Source organism: Diceros bicornis, chromosome 15 (genome assembly GCF_020826845.1).
Source record: "Diceros bicornis minor isolate mBicDic1 chromosome 15, mDicBic1.mat.cur, whole genome shotgun sequence".
NCBI classification, from domain to species: domain Eukaryota; kingdom Metazoa; phylum Chordata; class Mammalia; order Perissodactyla; family Rhinocerotidae; genus Diceros; species Diceros bicornis.
This window is the reverse complement of record NC_080754.1, coordinates 25,424,707-25,439,763: the sequence shown is the minus strand read 5'-3', so window position 1 is coordinate 25,439,763 and position 15,057 is coordinate 25,424,707. Positions and strand designations below refer to the sequence as shown.

At 40.5% G+C, this 15,057-nt stretch overlaps 1 protein-coding gene across 5 annotated transcripts in view; it reads right to left on the bottom strand.

Moving 5' to 3' along the window:
• Positions 1–15,057, bottom strand: part of KALRN (kalirin RhoGEF kinase) — a 633,650-nt gene that overhangs the window by 265,059 nt on the left and 353,534 nt on the right. For all 5 annotated transcript variants that reach the window (XM_058555948.1, XM_058555950.1, XM_058555937.1 and 2 more), the window contains exons 15-16: positions 12,307–12,473; positions 3,332–3,451 (exon numbers count right to left, since the gene is read on the bottom strand). In XM_058555948.1, the coding sequence (XP_058411931.1) occupies positions 3,332–3,451; positions 12,307–12,473 (287 nt within the window). The remainder of the gene's footprint in view (positions 1–3,331; positions 3,452–12,306; positions 12,474–15,057) is intronic.

Here is a 15,057-nt window from a genome sequence, read left to right as displayed (position 1 = left end):
ATATTTTTTTCTAGTTCTCATGACATTACTACAAGGTGGTTATTATTATTCCCACTTCACAGATTAAGCAAGTGAGGCTCAGGCTGGTTAAGCGAATTACTCAACAATGTACAACCAAGGAAGTGATGAAACCAGGAATAAGATTCAGGTTTGACTTAGACCCAAACCTATTCCTTTCCATGAGATCACATTACATCATTTTATGTCTGGCACTTAGAATGGTATCTACAGTTCCTCATTCAGAGGAAGCATTCACCAAATGAATATTAGTGATTATGATAATTATTTGGCCTCTCCTCATTATATGAAACTAGCATATAATTGTCATCGTAAACCCATTATTATGTCTTTTTCTCCGAGAGTGGAAGACCAACTTTAATTTTCCTATAATTTTTGCTACGTAATAAATCTCTACCTTATTCTGACGCTCATTATCATCTAATAGTCCTGAAAACCCCTTTCCCCTCTAATTTCTGAAAATGATAAACCTTTATGCATATGACATAATCTTGACTTTACTAACGTTGAGTCATTATTTTGCATTTATCTCTACTCTCTATTATCTAATCCTATTGAGTGCTACATCTTTAAGATGTGGATTATCAAGGATGCTAACATTTAGTAGGAGTACGTGGAAGAAAATTGAATTTATTATCCAGTTTTAACCACTACTTCTGCCATAATGTTTATGCTTAGGAGGATTTCAGACAAAAATGGATTTCAAAATTGAGCTTGTCTCTATGAGGTTCACAGTTCTTCACACATCAGCCACAATATTGTGGATACTAACAAATAATAATCTGGGTTTGTTGATAAAGCTATGCTTCTGGGTGTTGTGTACTGCTCTCTATTCTGAATGGCTCTGGGGAAAGTTTCCCTGAAACCAAGCCTACTTCAGGTAAAAATTCTGACCTTCTTTGGGGAGACCAAAACCTTCAAACTGATGAGGCCACCCATCCAAGCTAGGGTGAGCAAGCATCTTGGTTTGCCCCTGACAATTGTAGTATATGCCTATTTTTCTGGCTTAGTTACTAATAATTCCCTCCTCCACTCTTTAAAGTGTCTCAGTTTTAACAATAAATTATATGATCTACCTCCTTATAGCTTTTTTATTTTCCCCTCTGGAACCCAGGGTTCTTTCCTAGGGTCCAAGAAGTCAAATTATATTCCCTCTCAGCAATCATTGTAAAGGGCTCCAGTAACACCATCAAAATGGGTTAAGCCAAACCAGACTAGTTAGATTCCCTTTCAAATTGCTTAAATCCTCCCTGGCATATATTCCCTGCAGGTCCCTGCAGAACCTGGTCTAAACCAACACATTTAGAGAGAAGCACAAGGCCACCTGGAGAAGGAGCGTATGTTGAAATTCTGGTTCTGTCCTCTTTATTATAATCTCGCCATGCTGCACACCCTGCCTACCTGCCATTCCCAAGATCTTCTAGAAATCCTATCTGCTTTGCCGTGTCCTCTTGAGACCATTGACATAAACTCTTCAGGGACTTATATCTCAACATCAATTCCAAGAATATTTGATCAAGTTGCACCCACGTAATTAAGAGACACATATGCTTAGCGAGGCTCTATTCTGTAAGGATGCAACAGCATCTAATACAAATTAAGACATTCTGCATAGGCAAGTCATGTGGAATCTGGTCATTTCAATAGCATTGCTAATGCATTTACCCACTATTTTCCATTAGCTCATGGAGATGCTCAAATGTGTTTTACACTTGATTTTCACTTGCCCAACATTTGATTAAGTGACTGAAAATTTAATTACCTGACAGTGCAGGTAAACTTCACATTGAAGATAAACAAGGAGGAGGTACGGCCAAGAGCTGTCTTCTCTCTGCCTAGCATCCCTCACAGCTTCGTGCCATGCTTCTAGTCTGACGGGCCCAACCTTCATCTTCTTCATTGCTCCCTCTCTATGGGGACTTGACCACTGTGTGCCTGATTCTGGATTGTAACCCCAATCCTGTTTTTTTCTTTACAGTGAATAGATCCTCACACTGTCATATTTGGGCCTGCCAGTAAAATACAACTGAGTCAGCTGACGATAATAAAACTTCTCTCCTCTGGCTAGTTCTTCTTAGAAAATGATTTTCCCGTATTGTGTGTGTAATATACAGCTCATTTTTAAATCTCAACTCCCAGACAGTACTCTGGTACTAGCAATGGTTCCTAAGAAGCTATCAGGCATCTTATAGAAACATGTGATTCAGGTTAATGCTATATTTACACACACAAGATGGTTTCTGAAAATTTAAATGGTTGAAATCAATTAATACTAGTTTAAAAATGGCTAGCAATCAGTTGGATTACTGCATTAAAGATATACTTATTGCCACAGACAATTAAAATTTTACCATTGTTGTGGAAAATTCTCATTAACAATCATTTGTTTTAGTAGAAGATAACACTTTTGCATTTCTTACTTAGAAATGGGTTGAGTTTTATACTGAACCACTGTTAATGAACATTTTTGAAGTTTTCACTCTTTATCTCTTTTCCCATTGGTACTGAACTTATTTTATTTTTAATAAGTTCCCATGTCCTATTTCCTACTCTTTTCCCCACACTACTCTACAGCAATCAGTTCAAGTCTCTTTGGGAAGGAGAGTATTCTAGTAGAAAGGATAATTAAAGGTATTATTTAAAGCAAGACAAAATTTATATTAGATTATCATAAGTGGAGTTTTATTTTAAAATAGGCTTTAAAACAAGTCTCAGTTGGTGAACTTCGGGTTACAGTGTATTCTTTAAATATGACTTCCACCAGCATTATTGAACGACTACTTTCAGTGAAGCAAACTACCTAGTGAGATCTGCTCCAGTGCTCACTGTTCTTGTTAAAAGGCAGAATCTGACAATGGAATCTAAATGTTACATGTAAATCAAATGTTTAAAAATGGAATCCTAACTTACTAATGACTTTTGTACTTGTTTATCCTGAATTCTGAGTGATCGTCAACTGGAAGTGACTTCTAACCTTTTAGCATTTCATTTCTCACATGGTACACAGTCTATAATGTATAAAACACTCAGTGTTACCTGAGGCCTTGAAGGTTAAAGGTACCAATGAGTAAGAAAGATCCACATTTGTAGTGTGAATACTTGTCTTCTAATACTAGGCATCCTTGGGGTGATGAACCCCTGTATTTGCTTCTCCATCAATTTCTGGGTAATAGGGAGGCTACCTGGACCATTTCACTAGAAAGAGAAAGGGCTTCACTACATAAAGGAATACCCACATCTTGAGGAATCATCCTGCATGAGAAGCAGAGCAGAAAGGGGAAGGGAGGACAGTGTAGTCAGATTTGGGTGTTACCTCGATGGCCAGTTGGAACTGCTCGTGCTCCCGCTGCAGCTGCTCTGCTTCAGACAAAGAGCTGGCATTGACCAGGCTGGCGTTGAGCATTGACTCCCCATTGCGGATCCATCCCAGGACCTAGGCAGTCAGGACAAAAATGCAAGTGAATGGCCTTTGCAGGTTCCCAGAGCTGTTGCCTTCTCTGATGGATCCATCAATCAGAGAGCTCGCTATCTTCTCCCCACAGTTGGACAGAGGACAGGAAGGGTCTGGATAATTAAAATAGTCATCTCCCTCCTACAATCACAACAAAAAGAATAAAGTACCTAGGAATAAATTTAACCAAGGAGGTGAAAGACCTATACACTGAAAACTATAAGACATTGAAAGAAATCGGAGAAATAAAAAAATGGAAAGATATTCCATGATCATGGATTGGAAGAATAAACAGAGTTAAAATGTCCATATTACCTAAAGCAATCTACAGATTCAACGCAATCCCAATCAGAATCCCAATGACATTCTTCACAGAAACAGAACAAAGAATCCTAAAATTCGTATGGAACAACAAAAGACCCCAAATAGCCAAAGCAATCCTGAGAAAAAAGAACAAAGCTGGAGGCATCACAATCCCTGACTTCAAAATATACTATAAAGGTATAGTAATCATAACAGCATGGTACTGGCACAAAAACAGACACACAGATCAATGGAACAGAATTGAAAGCCCAAAAATAAAACCACACATCTGTGGATAGCTAATCTTCAACAAAGATTAGCCAAGAACATACAATGGAGAAAGGAAAGTCTTTTCAATAAATGATGTTGGGAAAACTGGACAGCCACATGCAAAAGAATGAAAGTAGACCATTATCTTACACCATACACAAAAATTAACTCAAAATGGATTAAAGACTTGAATGTAAGACCTGAAACCATAAAACTCCTAGAAGAAAATATAGGCAGTACACTCTTTGACATCAGTCTTAGCAGCATCTTTTCAAATACCATGTCCACTAAGACAAGGAACACAAAAGAAACAATAAATAAATGGGACTACATCAGACTAAAAAGCTTCTGCAAGGCCAAGGAAACCATGAACAAAACAAAAAGACAACCCACCAACTGGGAGAAAATATTTGCAAATCATATAACCGACAAGGAGTTTATCTCGAAAATATATAAAGAACTCATACAACTGAACAACAACAAAACAAATAACCTGACCAAAAAACGGGCAGAGCATATGAACAGACATTTTTCCAAAGAAGACGTACAGATGGTCAACAGGCACATGAAATGATGTTCAACATCACTAATTATTAGGGAAATGCCAATAAAAACTACAATGAGATATCACCTTACACCTGTCAGAATGGTTATAATTAACAAGACAGAAAATAACAAATGTTGGAGAGGATGTGGAGAAAAGAGAACCCTGATACACCGCTGGTGGGAATACAAACTGGTGCAGTCATTATGGAAAACAGTATGGAGATTTATCAAAATATTAAAAATAAAAATACCATATGATTCAGCCATCCCACTACTGGGTATTTATCCAAAGAACATGCAATCAACAATACAAAGAGATTTATGCACCCCATGTTCATTTCAGCATTATTCACAATAGCCAAAATGTGGAAGCAACCCAGGTGCCCATCAACTGATGAATGGATAAAGAAAATGGAATACTACTCAGCCATACAAAAGACAAAATCGTCCCATTTGCAACAACATGGATGGACCTTGAAGGTATCATGTTAAGCGAAATAAGTCAGACAGAGAAAGACAAATACCATATGATTTCACTTATATGTGGAAGATAAACAAATACATAGATAAAGAGAACATATTAGTGGTTACCAGAGGGGGAAGGGGGTGGGAGAAAGGGGTAAAGGGGCACATATGTACGGTGATGGATAAAAAATAGACTATTGGTGGTGAGCATGATGCAGCCTTACAGAAACTGATATATAATAAAGTACACCTGAAATTACACAATGTTATAAACCAATATGACCTCAATAAAATAATTTTAAAATATAAAATAAAATCGTCATCTCCCTAATCTTACCTGGCACCCTGTGCCATAAATAAGTACCAACCTTATTCCCAGCTTCATATATTCTTTCCTACTCTTATCATCCCTCTGTCCCAATTTCCTCACCCACTTAATTTAAACATTACTTTATCTGATTGCATTGTATGTACGTTTCTGAAGTTCCTTCCGGAACATAGAATAGTATAAATAAATTCCATCTGTTGGTATCCTTTTCTTTTTTTAAGGCCCGGTTCAAACATCAACAACTTCTTGAAATATTCCATACCTATTCACTTCCATTAGAAATAATCTCTTCATCATCTAGCACAACCAAACCATTTTGTATGTACCACTTTTGTGGCACTCACCACAGACTGCCTTGTTCAGCTGTTTTGACTTATGTTTCATTTCCCCACTTAGAATGTAAACTCTGGAAGACTAGACTAATATATTAGTCATATTTTAATTTCACAAATTACCTAGCACAGTACCTTGCATATGATGGGTGTGCAGTAATGTTTTTGAAACAGTGAATGATTATCTGTGGAGAGTACTCAAATCACACCTGAGCAGTGGGTTTAACCTCCTATGCCTTGCAATATAGCCAAGAGTAGACAGGTTTGAGCTTTGGTAGGTAAACAACCCAAAGGAAGGCGGAAAGAGAAAGAAAACAAGCAAAATAGCACTAATAATCCATACACCGGGTCATTAGAAAAAGGGAAAGTAAGTTATAATTGATTTAAATTATTTGGAGGCTACGGCTAGGCTGAGTAAAATTTCTAGGTGACCTTAATTAGCACTGGGAGAAAGAAAACTCAGCTAGAGAATATTAGAATAGAAGGAGAAACAGCTCACACTGTCTAGATAGATGGTCCTAGGTGAGTGAAACGGAGATGTGGCAATTATTTAGCTAACAGAGTCAATCACGAATAATCAAACCAGAAGATTTAGGCCTTGAAAATCTACCTTGTGTCTGGTCACCAGAAAATTGCCAAATATTTTCTTTATTAGAGAATCTGAGAGTTTGCTTGGAGAAAAAATAAAAATTCTTCTGAAATATCAAGATCAGTAAATACCATCCATCTGTTACCTCAAGGCAAAGCAGAAGACACCACAATCTGTTTTAGATTTTTTCAGATTTTTTTCTCCTCTCAATTTCTTCATGTTAAACAACTAGAAAAATACTAAGCCTGGTCTCCTATTCCATAACCCTCATAGGCGTTTCTCAAATTTCCTCCTTGGGCAGAAAATGACTGATGCCATATTGTGCATGGATAACATCAGGGCATAAATCCCACTAAAGCTGGGCTATTTGGATTGAGGTGTTAATTCATGGCCAGTCTGGCAGATTGTAGATGAGATGCCAATCTCTAAAGCAATTAGTTGCAGGAAATAACTGCTCAGAGTGTATGTGTGAAGTCTCTGATGCCACTGGTGTACTGTGGCTGGCTGGCTGGCTGGCTGGCTGGCTAGTGGTGCTAAGGATTTCCAAAAGCTGCCTGGAAGTTTGGGTACATGCACACATGGATTGCATGCCCAAATGCTTCATCTCTTTGGAAAAAGAGCTCACAGTGTATATTTTTGAACTATGTAAGTCCTTCTGCCATGATTCATTGCATTTTGCTTGGTTCAAGATTCACTTGAGGGTGTCAGAGAAACATATTCTCCATGTGCATCACAAATCAATGCTTGAGGGACAATTTGACTCCTTCTGGGCCTCCTGAGTCTTGCTGGAATATTTTCCTTTCTAGTTTCAGCCAACTGGAAAGATCAGTTATAGTTATGGTTGTGGGATCTCCATTTACCAGCTTTCTATTTAGAAATATTATAGGCTTCAGTTTCTACATCTTTCATTAAATCATGCCATATACTTGAGATCCTTGTTCATTTTTATTTCCCAAATGTTGTTTATAAAGGCATTCCAGGACTTCAAAGTGGGAGATTTGATAACGCATGGTGGTTTATATCTATGGCTTAGGTTCAGGGGTAGGACTGATCCCTATGATTGAGTCAGTCCTAGAAGCAGAGATGGGAGAGTGCAGAAAGCACATAAAATCTGAAGTCAGAACACCAGGCTCTGTTACTACCCAGCAAAATCACTTAACCCCTTGGAGCCTCAGTTTTCTCATCTGTAAGGTTAGGATAACAGTACCTTCCCTTTCTGTATCAGGGTTGATGCAACGTACTGTAAAATGTAAAGCCTGATGATGGTGGTGGTGGTGGTGATGTTTAGTTTTGGAGCAAAGGAAGGTAATGCTATGATTCTTCATTTATTCTTCTCACAATGAGAAGAGGAAAAGTTTAGGAATATTAATTTTATTCTAGTATTTGTAGAGCTTATAGGAATATTCCAATGTGGTGTAGGTACCTTAGCTGTTATCATCATTCTTTGTACTCTGATCAATGACAATGTTCATTGGTAAAATTTTATATTCCTGTAGTCCTTTATCTTCCAGGTTCATAAAGTAGGTTATTTATTCTGTGAACATCCAAATGATCGCAAGGTAGTAGAAGAAATATTGTAATAAAAATGAGAAAATGTTGGTCCTACTAATCTTGAGCTGTGTGACTTTGGAAACGTCATTTAATCTCTCTGAGGCTGTTTTCTTATCTGTAAAATGGTAACACTTTGCTTGCCTAAGTCATAGGGTAATGATGAAACGAAACAGCTAATGTAAAAGTATTTTGCAAACCCTAAGATGTAATCCGTAAAATGAACATTTTATGTTGATCAATCATCTTAGGCAACAGTTTACCTATAGGTTAGATGACCTTTGAAGGTCACTCTGAGCCCTAATATTCCATACTTCTTTCAAAATTCAGAGACTGCCCTTATCACCATAGGATACCAGAGAAACTGAGCTCTGCAGAAATGAGGGGCCGGAAGAGTATTGCTGCTTGAGGACTTAGGAGCTGGACCACGAATTCAGCTCAGTCAGAGCAGAGACAGGGAGCTGAAGATGGAGATCTATTGCTTCCTCAAGCCAAGGAAGCTCGGATAACTCCAAGTTAGGAGAAGACTGGTTCTGGTTAGCTGAACATGGATGCCCACAAATGACAATGCCATCTAACCTGGGCAAGCTGGACCCTGTAACCACCTAGGCTGGGAAGGTGCTTGTATATGACTGTGTTCTCTAGGTCACACAACAAAACTACGAGGTTGCATTAAGGCCGCTGACTCCAAGGCCTGCCATTGCAGATGACTTATCCCAAGGCACAGTCATTTCTGAAACTCCAGCCACAGGAAAAACCGTCAGCCCCTCGGATGGTAACTGGAAGCCTGTTATGTTTCCAGTGTTTCTTAGTTCTAAAAATTCACAATTTATGAAATTATACATGTTCATCCTTCATGGTTTTATAGACTATGACCATGTGTCTTAATTATCTCCATGTTGAAACAAATGGATAGTACTTGCCCCTGTGGTTGTCTCTCTTGCATCTACTCCAACTCCTCTCTAACTTTTATATACAGTGTACAGAACTGAACACAGTACTCTTGACAGGAATATGGGACAGGATAATATTTTCTCTTTTGTTTTGAATGTCCATCTTGATCATATGCAAATTTTGGCAAGTATTTAGTCTCCAGGGGTAGTCGAAGTCAATGTCTTTAGTAGACAAAAAGTATGATTTCTTTCCCCATAGCTTAGAGCCCCAAGGTCTTATAAATCCATTTTGGCCTATAGTCTGCTAAACGCACTGCTCTGCAGGAATACGTATGGAAATTCATTTAGTTTTATGCCCATTAAGCAGGTTTTTCAAATCTTCCTGAATTATCTAACAAACATGAGGTCATCCTTACCAGAGTAGTAATTTTCCTAAAAAGCAATAAGCGCATTTTGTGGGATCTGGAGAATAATTAGAACTATTTTTCTAGGAGAAAAGGCTTCTGTGTGATCTAGGGCCCTGGACCATGGACTGAAACCAGGGGAGTGGTTTCCCTTCAAGATTCAACATTTCTCTGGAGGTATTTGGGTCACTGATCTTAGATACAAAGTCCTATGTAATCCCTCAGAAAGAAAATCAGTTGCGTTAATCAATTTCATTTGTTCTAAATACTTGAAAATAATTTTCAGTCTAATGTCTCCGGCGTTGTCACTCCTCAAAGCTTCAGTTTAATATAATTGCGGTGTAACTACACTTAAGGGTATGATAGCCAAATCTAAACCTTTAATCTATGAGCTCTAATGACAGAGCTGTATAATAACACATTGCTGTCCTCTCTTTTTCTGTTCCCATTAATGGCATTTCAAATAAGGTGTCCCTTTTCTTTCTTTTTTTTTTTTTTTTGAGGGTATATTCAAAAGAGAAACTCTCAGGCTGGTGTCTAAATTTAGCCCCACTGATCAATTCTGACATCTAAATTAACTCCCTCTTTCCAAGTGTCAACAGCTTCCAAATCAATATTTCCTGCTCCACCAACTTCCATCAAACACAGACGCCTTCTCTGAAACTGGATCAGATGACTCCCTAAAGAAAGAGCCCTACATTGACAAGGAAAACAAGTCTGACTAATGAGGCATGGTGGCTTAACCTAGCAGGAGTCCCTTGTTGCCTTCAAGGGCCGCTGTCCTTCGCAAAGGCCTTCATGGATTTCCTAAAGTCTGACTCAAGCAATCTAGTACCGTTTTGAACTACAATCCCACTGCGTGTCATTCTCGCCATGGGGGCAGAAGGAATTTTCTCACCCCCACAGAAGAATTCTTATTTTGCCCTCCAACTCATGAAATACTGACTGGGAATGCAGACAGATACTAGTCAAGCCTAATTATTCATTTATAGACAATATACCTCCCCGTTGACAAACCTATCATCACCTCAGCTCCCCATCCTACACAGGATGTATACTTGGCGGATGAAGAGTCATTTCCATTTTCACATCAGTCAAGAAAAACACAAGTAAGGAGTTGGTTGTACTATTAACGCTGGAGCAAAAAATAAGTAAAAGAAAAAACCAGAAACAAAAGCAAAAGTATATATTTCATTTCAGAGTCAAATAGGAATAATTTTCCCATTATCTGCTTTGTTCAGATGATCATTCCTGCCACCTTCCATTGACAGAAATAACTGAGTATGAAGAGCAGAGAACTCTCATGACCTGCTGGAGCCTGCTGACTCATCAGGCAGGCGCCACTCTCTGCCAGGTGAAGGCCATGCCTGCCTGTCTTCTCAGCCGTGGTACCGCAGACACCAGGAAAATCCCAGACTCAGTTCTGCTGGAGGGCTTCTTTCTATTTCTCCTGGAATCTCAGGGTGGGAATGGGGTCCAGCAGAGGCAAATGGTAGGACCTTGGATTTAGGAGGCCTGGGCTCAAGTGTCAGCTAACTAGTCAAAGGGCACTGGGAGCACTAATCTATGGTTCCTCAGTTTCTTCATTTGTAAAGTAAACATACACCATTTTTCCCCATGGGCCTGTTCTCCTGAAATGAGATCACAAATGAAATAGTACTTCTCACATGAAAAGAAAGTACTATCATTACTGCCAAGATTTGCAGAATTTGTACACTCATCACTGCTCTGGGCCTGCTAGGATTGCCACCATGTCCCTGTGAATAATATTTCTCTCCGAGATTCAGGTGTGATCCCAGCAATCAAACAGAAAACAACCTGGATGACAATGCTTGATCTGGCCTTGCTTGGGGCTCAGTGATTCCACCTGCGCTGAAGACGGCTCTGTAGCACAAGCGTGTGTAGGCTCTGGCTGAGCACTGATTGGAAGAGAAGGGGAGCAGAGAAGATAATTTTGCCCATTATAATAAATAACAATATAATAACTAAGACATAGGCATTAGCAAGGAATACCCTGCACATAAGGGACCGAGCAATAATTAAATAAAATGTTTCTTAAATCTAAAAGCTCTAGCAGTCACTGTACCTAAGAAAAAAAAGTTTAAAAGAGGGAGATGTGTCTCTGCTTAAGATATCCTGGGTGGGGCTCTGCCTAGAGGAAGCAGGGGGATGGGACTGCTTGGGAGAGCGTGGAGCAGAAGGAGCAAACACTGAAGTCTCCTTGCCAGGAAGCCCTCCTGGACCCGTGGAGGGTGGCGGTATGTGCTTTCCTCAGTGTGACCATCGTCTGGTGACCTCTCTAAGCTTCAGTGGCCTCATCTATGAAATGGGAATAATATCTGCTTCAGAGAATGGTTGCGAGGGTTGATCGAGAGAGAGATATAAAAGGAACACAGCACTCAGCAAATGGACTATAATTATATTTGTATCTCTTCAATCCCACTTTGTCTAAATAGGAAATCTCTAGTCATTGTGCTAATAATTCCCACTTGGTCTGTTCATAATATAAACACGTAGTATTTTTAAAATGTGCCACTGGTCATTGTGTGTGTGTTCCTAGAGATCTGGGTATGTCCTTTAGTAAAATGGCTGCTATAATGTCTCATACAGATAATAACTCTTTTTTTCTTTTTAAAATTGACCTTAACATGGCAAGAAAATTTTCTTATCAGGGCCACACACACTGAAAAGAATGACGGGAACTGCAAGCACTTATGGCCCATCAACTGTGTGTCAGGGACTTAGTAGGCACACAGGTGCCCCAAACTAATCAACCTGGCTCTAAAGGCTGAACACGTTTATTGACCAAGGATTTGTATTTCCTGTGAACTGCATGCCAGGATTGAGGATAGAAAGGAAGAGAACAGATTTAGCGACTGAGGACAACTTAGGAAAACTCTGGAATGCTCTCCTTAGATTGCTAGGAAAGAGAAATCATGCATTTGTAGTTTGAGCCATTGTACCGTTAGCTCTGTTTGTTAGATCCAATAGAGAGCAGCTTAGCTTTCAGAAGCTAATACAACCACTCCTTAACTTACCTATTTTCTAAGTTTTGGTTATACCTGTAGCTCTATATGCCTTATCCCATACCAGGAGCAGGCCCCCGGCCAAGCTTAGCTGCTGGGAAGCCCAGGCTGAAGGTGGAAGGGCCAGGCTCACCTGTTTGACCTCGGCCTGGAGGTGCCGCAGTTGGAGGCACTGCTCGAGCCGCTTATGGGTCTGCTCTGCGTTGAGCTCTAATTCGTGCTGCTTCTCATGGAGAAACTCCAGTAGCTCTTGCACCTGGGCGGCCAGATCAATATCTTTCTCACAGATTAACTCAATTCCTGATTAAAAAAATAAACAAAAATCAGGTTGTACCATCAAGACCACATTTCCTTCAATATGCATATGAAGGCTGGAATCTGGAAATCACCGTTATCAGCACCCTTCCAGCCTCTACATATCCCTCTGTGAAATTGGATGGATCACCATAACAGGGCTTTATCTGAGAGGATTAAATGAGATAATGCATGTAAAGCATCTGACATAACACAATAAACCCGGATCTTTGCTCCTTAGTCCCATGACTTTCCTGATTCCTGACTCTTAAACTGTCACATTTCTGCCTTCTCACATTCATGCTCTCTTGGTTTCTATCTATCTCCAACTTGACGCAAGTTGTAACCCGTGTCCTTTTTTTTTTTTTTGTGAGGAAGATCAGCCCTGAGCTAACATCCATGCTAATCCTCCCCTTTTTTTTTTGCTGAGGAAGACCCGCTCTGAGCTAACATCTATTGCCAATCCTCCTCCTTTTTTTTTCCCCCAAAGCCCCAGTAGATAGTTGTATGACATAGTTGCACATCCTTCTAGTTGCTGTATGTGGGACGCGGCCTCAGCATGGCCGGACAAGCGGTGCGTGGGTGCGCGCCCCAGATGCAAACCCGGGCCGCCAGGCGCGGAGTGCGCGCACTCAACCGCCAAGCCAAGGGGCTGCCCCCCCGTGTCGTTTCTTGATTCTGATTGTCTACCTATTTCTGATTTGGTCTTGCTCAGATCCTTAGCTTTGGGAAAATCCCAACTCGGGATCACTTGCCTCCTTCTGGTCCCTGACTTCACCTGGCTCTGCAGCTTGAGTTCTGTCCAGATCGTTTCCCTAGCTCCTTATCCTATCATCTATGATCAGTGCACCTGTGGGCCTGATGCTGACAAATAGAGACGCAACCAACAATGGGGTTCAGACTCAAAATCCCAGCAGATAAGTCACCAAAGGGTAGTGTCCTTCCATGGGAATCACACCCAAAGGAGCCTGCCAATCTCACTGTATGGCCAACTAAAAAATAAATCCCCTTTGGGAGACTTCCCTATCACTCACACCATCCGAAAATCATCACTGCCACCACCAACACACCTGCAGGATACGGTCGGGGGAGTGTAGGGCAAGTCTGTACCCGCTAAGGGGAATTCATTTCTAGAGGAAAAAATAGTGTGTTATACAAGGATAGTATGGGAAAATGGGAAATTTTTTTTCTGGTGTTACATGGTAATAATTTCAGTGTCTTTTCATGTTTATTTTTTCTGTCAGTTTCATAATTCCAAATCCCAGCTCCTGAAATATCTGGAGGAGAAAGAGAAAAGAATGGCTTGTTCTTTTGGCAGTCAGCTCCCTCTAGTTACTATTTTCAGTGACGATGAGGTAGAGCATCTCCTTGACTGAAATAAAAAATAAAATAAAAAATACACAAATTTCTACCTCTGTAGTGCTCGGCATAGTGGGAGGACCCTTGACCCCCATGTTTACTTTCTGAAAATGTAATTTAGGATCCATTTGCAGAAGTAGATGCTCTTCCCTGCTTCCAGCCACAATGTGGATTTTTTTCCAGCTCGTTTTCATTCTGCAAGTATCTCTGGTGTTTAGCATGCTGGGCTTGGGCAAAATGTCTTTCTCTGGGAAGCCCGTGGCTCACCCCTGCCACACCACATGTAAATAGGCTCTCTAAGCCTGGTAACTCATCAAAGAGGCCAGCCACCTGCTTAGGACATCAGCCAGAACAGGCTCCCTGCCTGCCCCGAGACTCAAGCCCTTCCCTTTCATCTATCTCGCTTGATATTGTTTTATGGGAGATGAGCACAGGAAATAAAACGGGTGAAGACAATGCCTACTGCACTTCTGCACTCTTCAACAACACATCATGTAGTGGGTAGAGTTAAGGGGAGGAACAGGGAGACTTACTCCAGCTATACCTAGGAGAAGAGAAACTCATCCCTCTCTCCCACTGCCCCCAAACACATCAACCTGAGTCCCAGCTAAAACCCACCAACTGGTAAGTAGCCATTGATCAACAGCAAATAGAGTTTGCTTGTGTTGATGTGACTGCTCTCAATCTAATCACAGGATTAACTGCTTTCCTTAGGGGCTCTCAGAAATGCAACAAGACATGTTTGTTCTTTCCATCAAGTAGTGAAAGATATTCGTAATGAAATAGTTTCTCAGTCTCTTTAAAGAAAGTTGTATTGAGGTTGCTTTCTGATGTGCTCCCACAATGTCCTGTGCCCATCCCTCCATCAGAACACATCCATTGAGGTCGGTTCCTTACTAACTTGTCCACGTTCTCGAAGGAATGCCAGCTCTCTGATACCAGGGACATGCCTGTCTTATGCCTCTCTGCATCTTCAGGAGCTAGCACAGTGCTTGACTCACAATGTCTAGTAAATACCTGTTCAGTGAACACATGGGCCTCTTCAGGGAAGAGCTTGGGCTGTGTGCTGTGGTGGAAAGCACCTGAGAGCTTGGGGAAGGACAGACTTAGAATTGAATCCATGCTCTGCAACCTATTAACGGTGAGTCTCTGGGCTCTGTATCCTCTCTGAGCCTCAGTAAAATGGGAATTCCAACAACGACTTCTTGAGGATGTTGTAAGGACTAAGAGA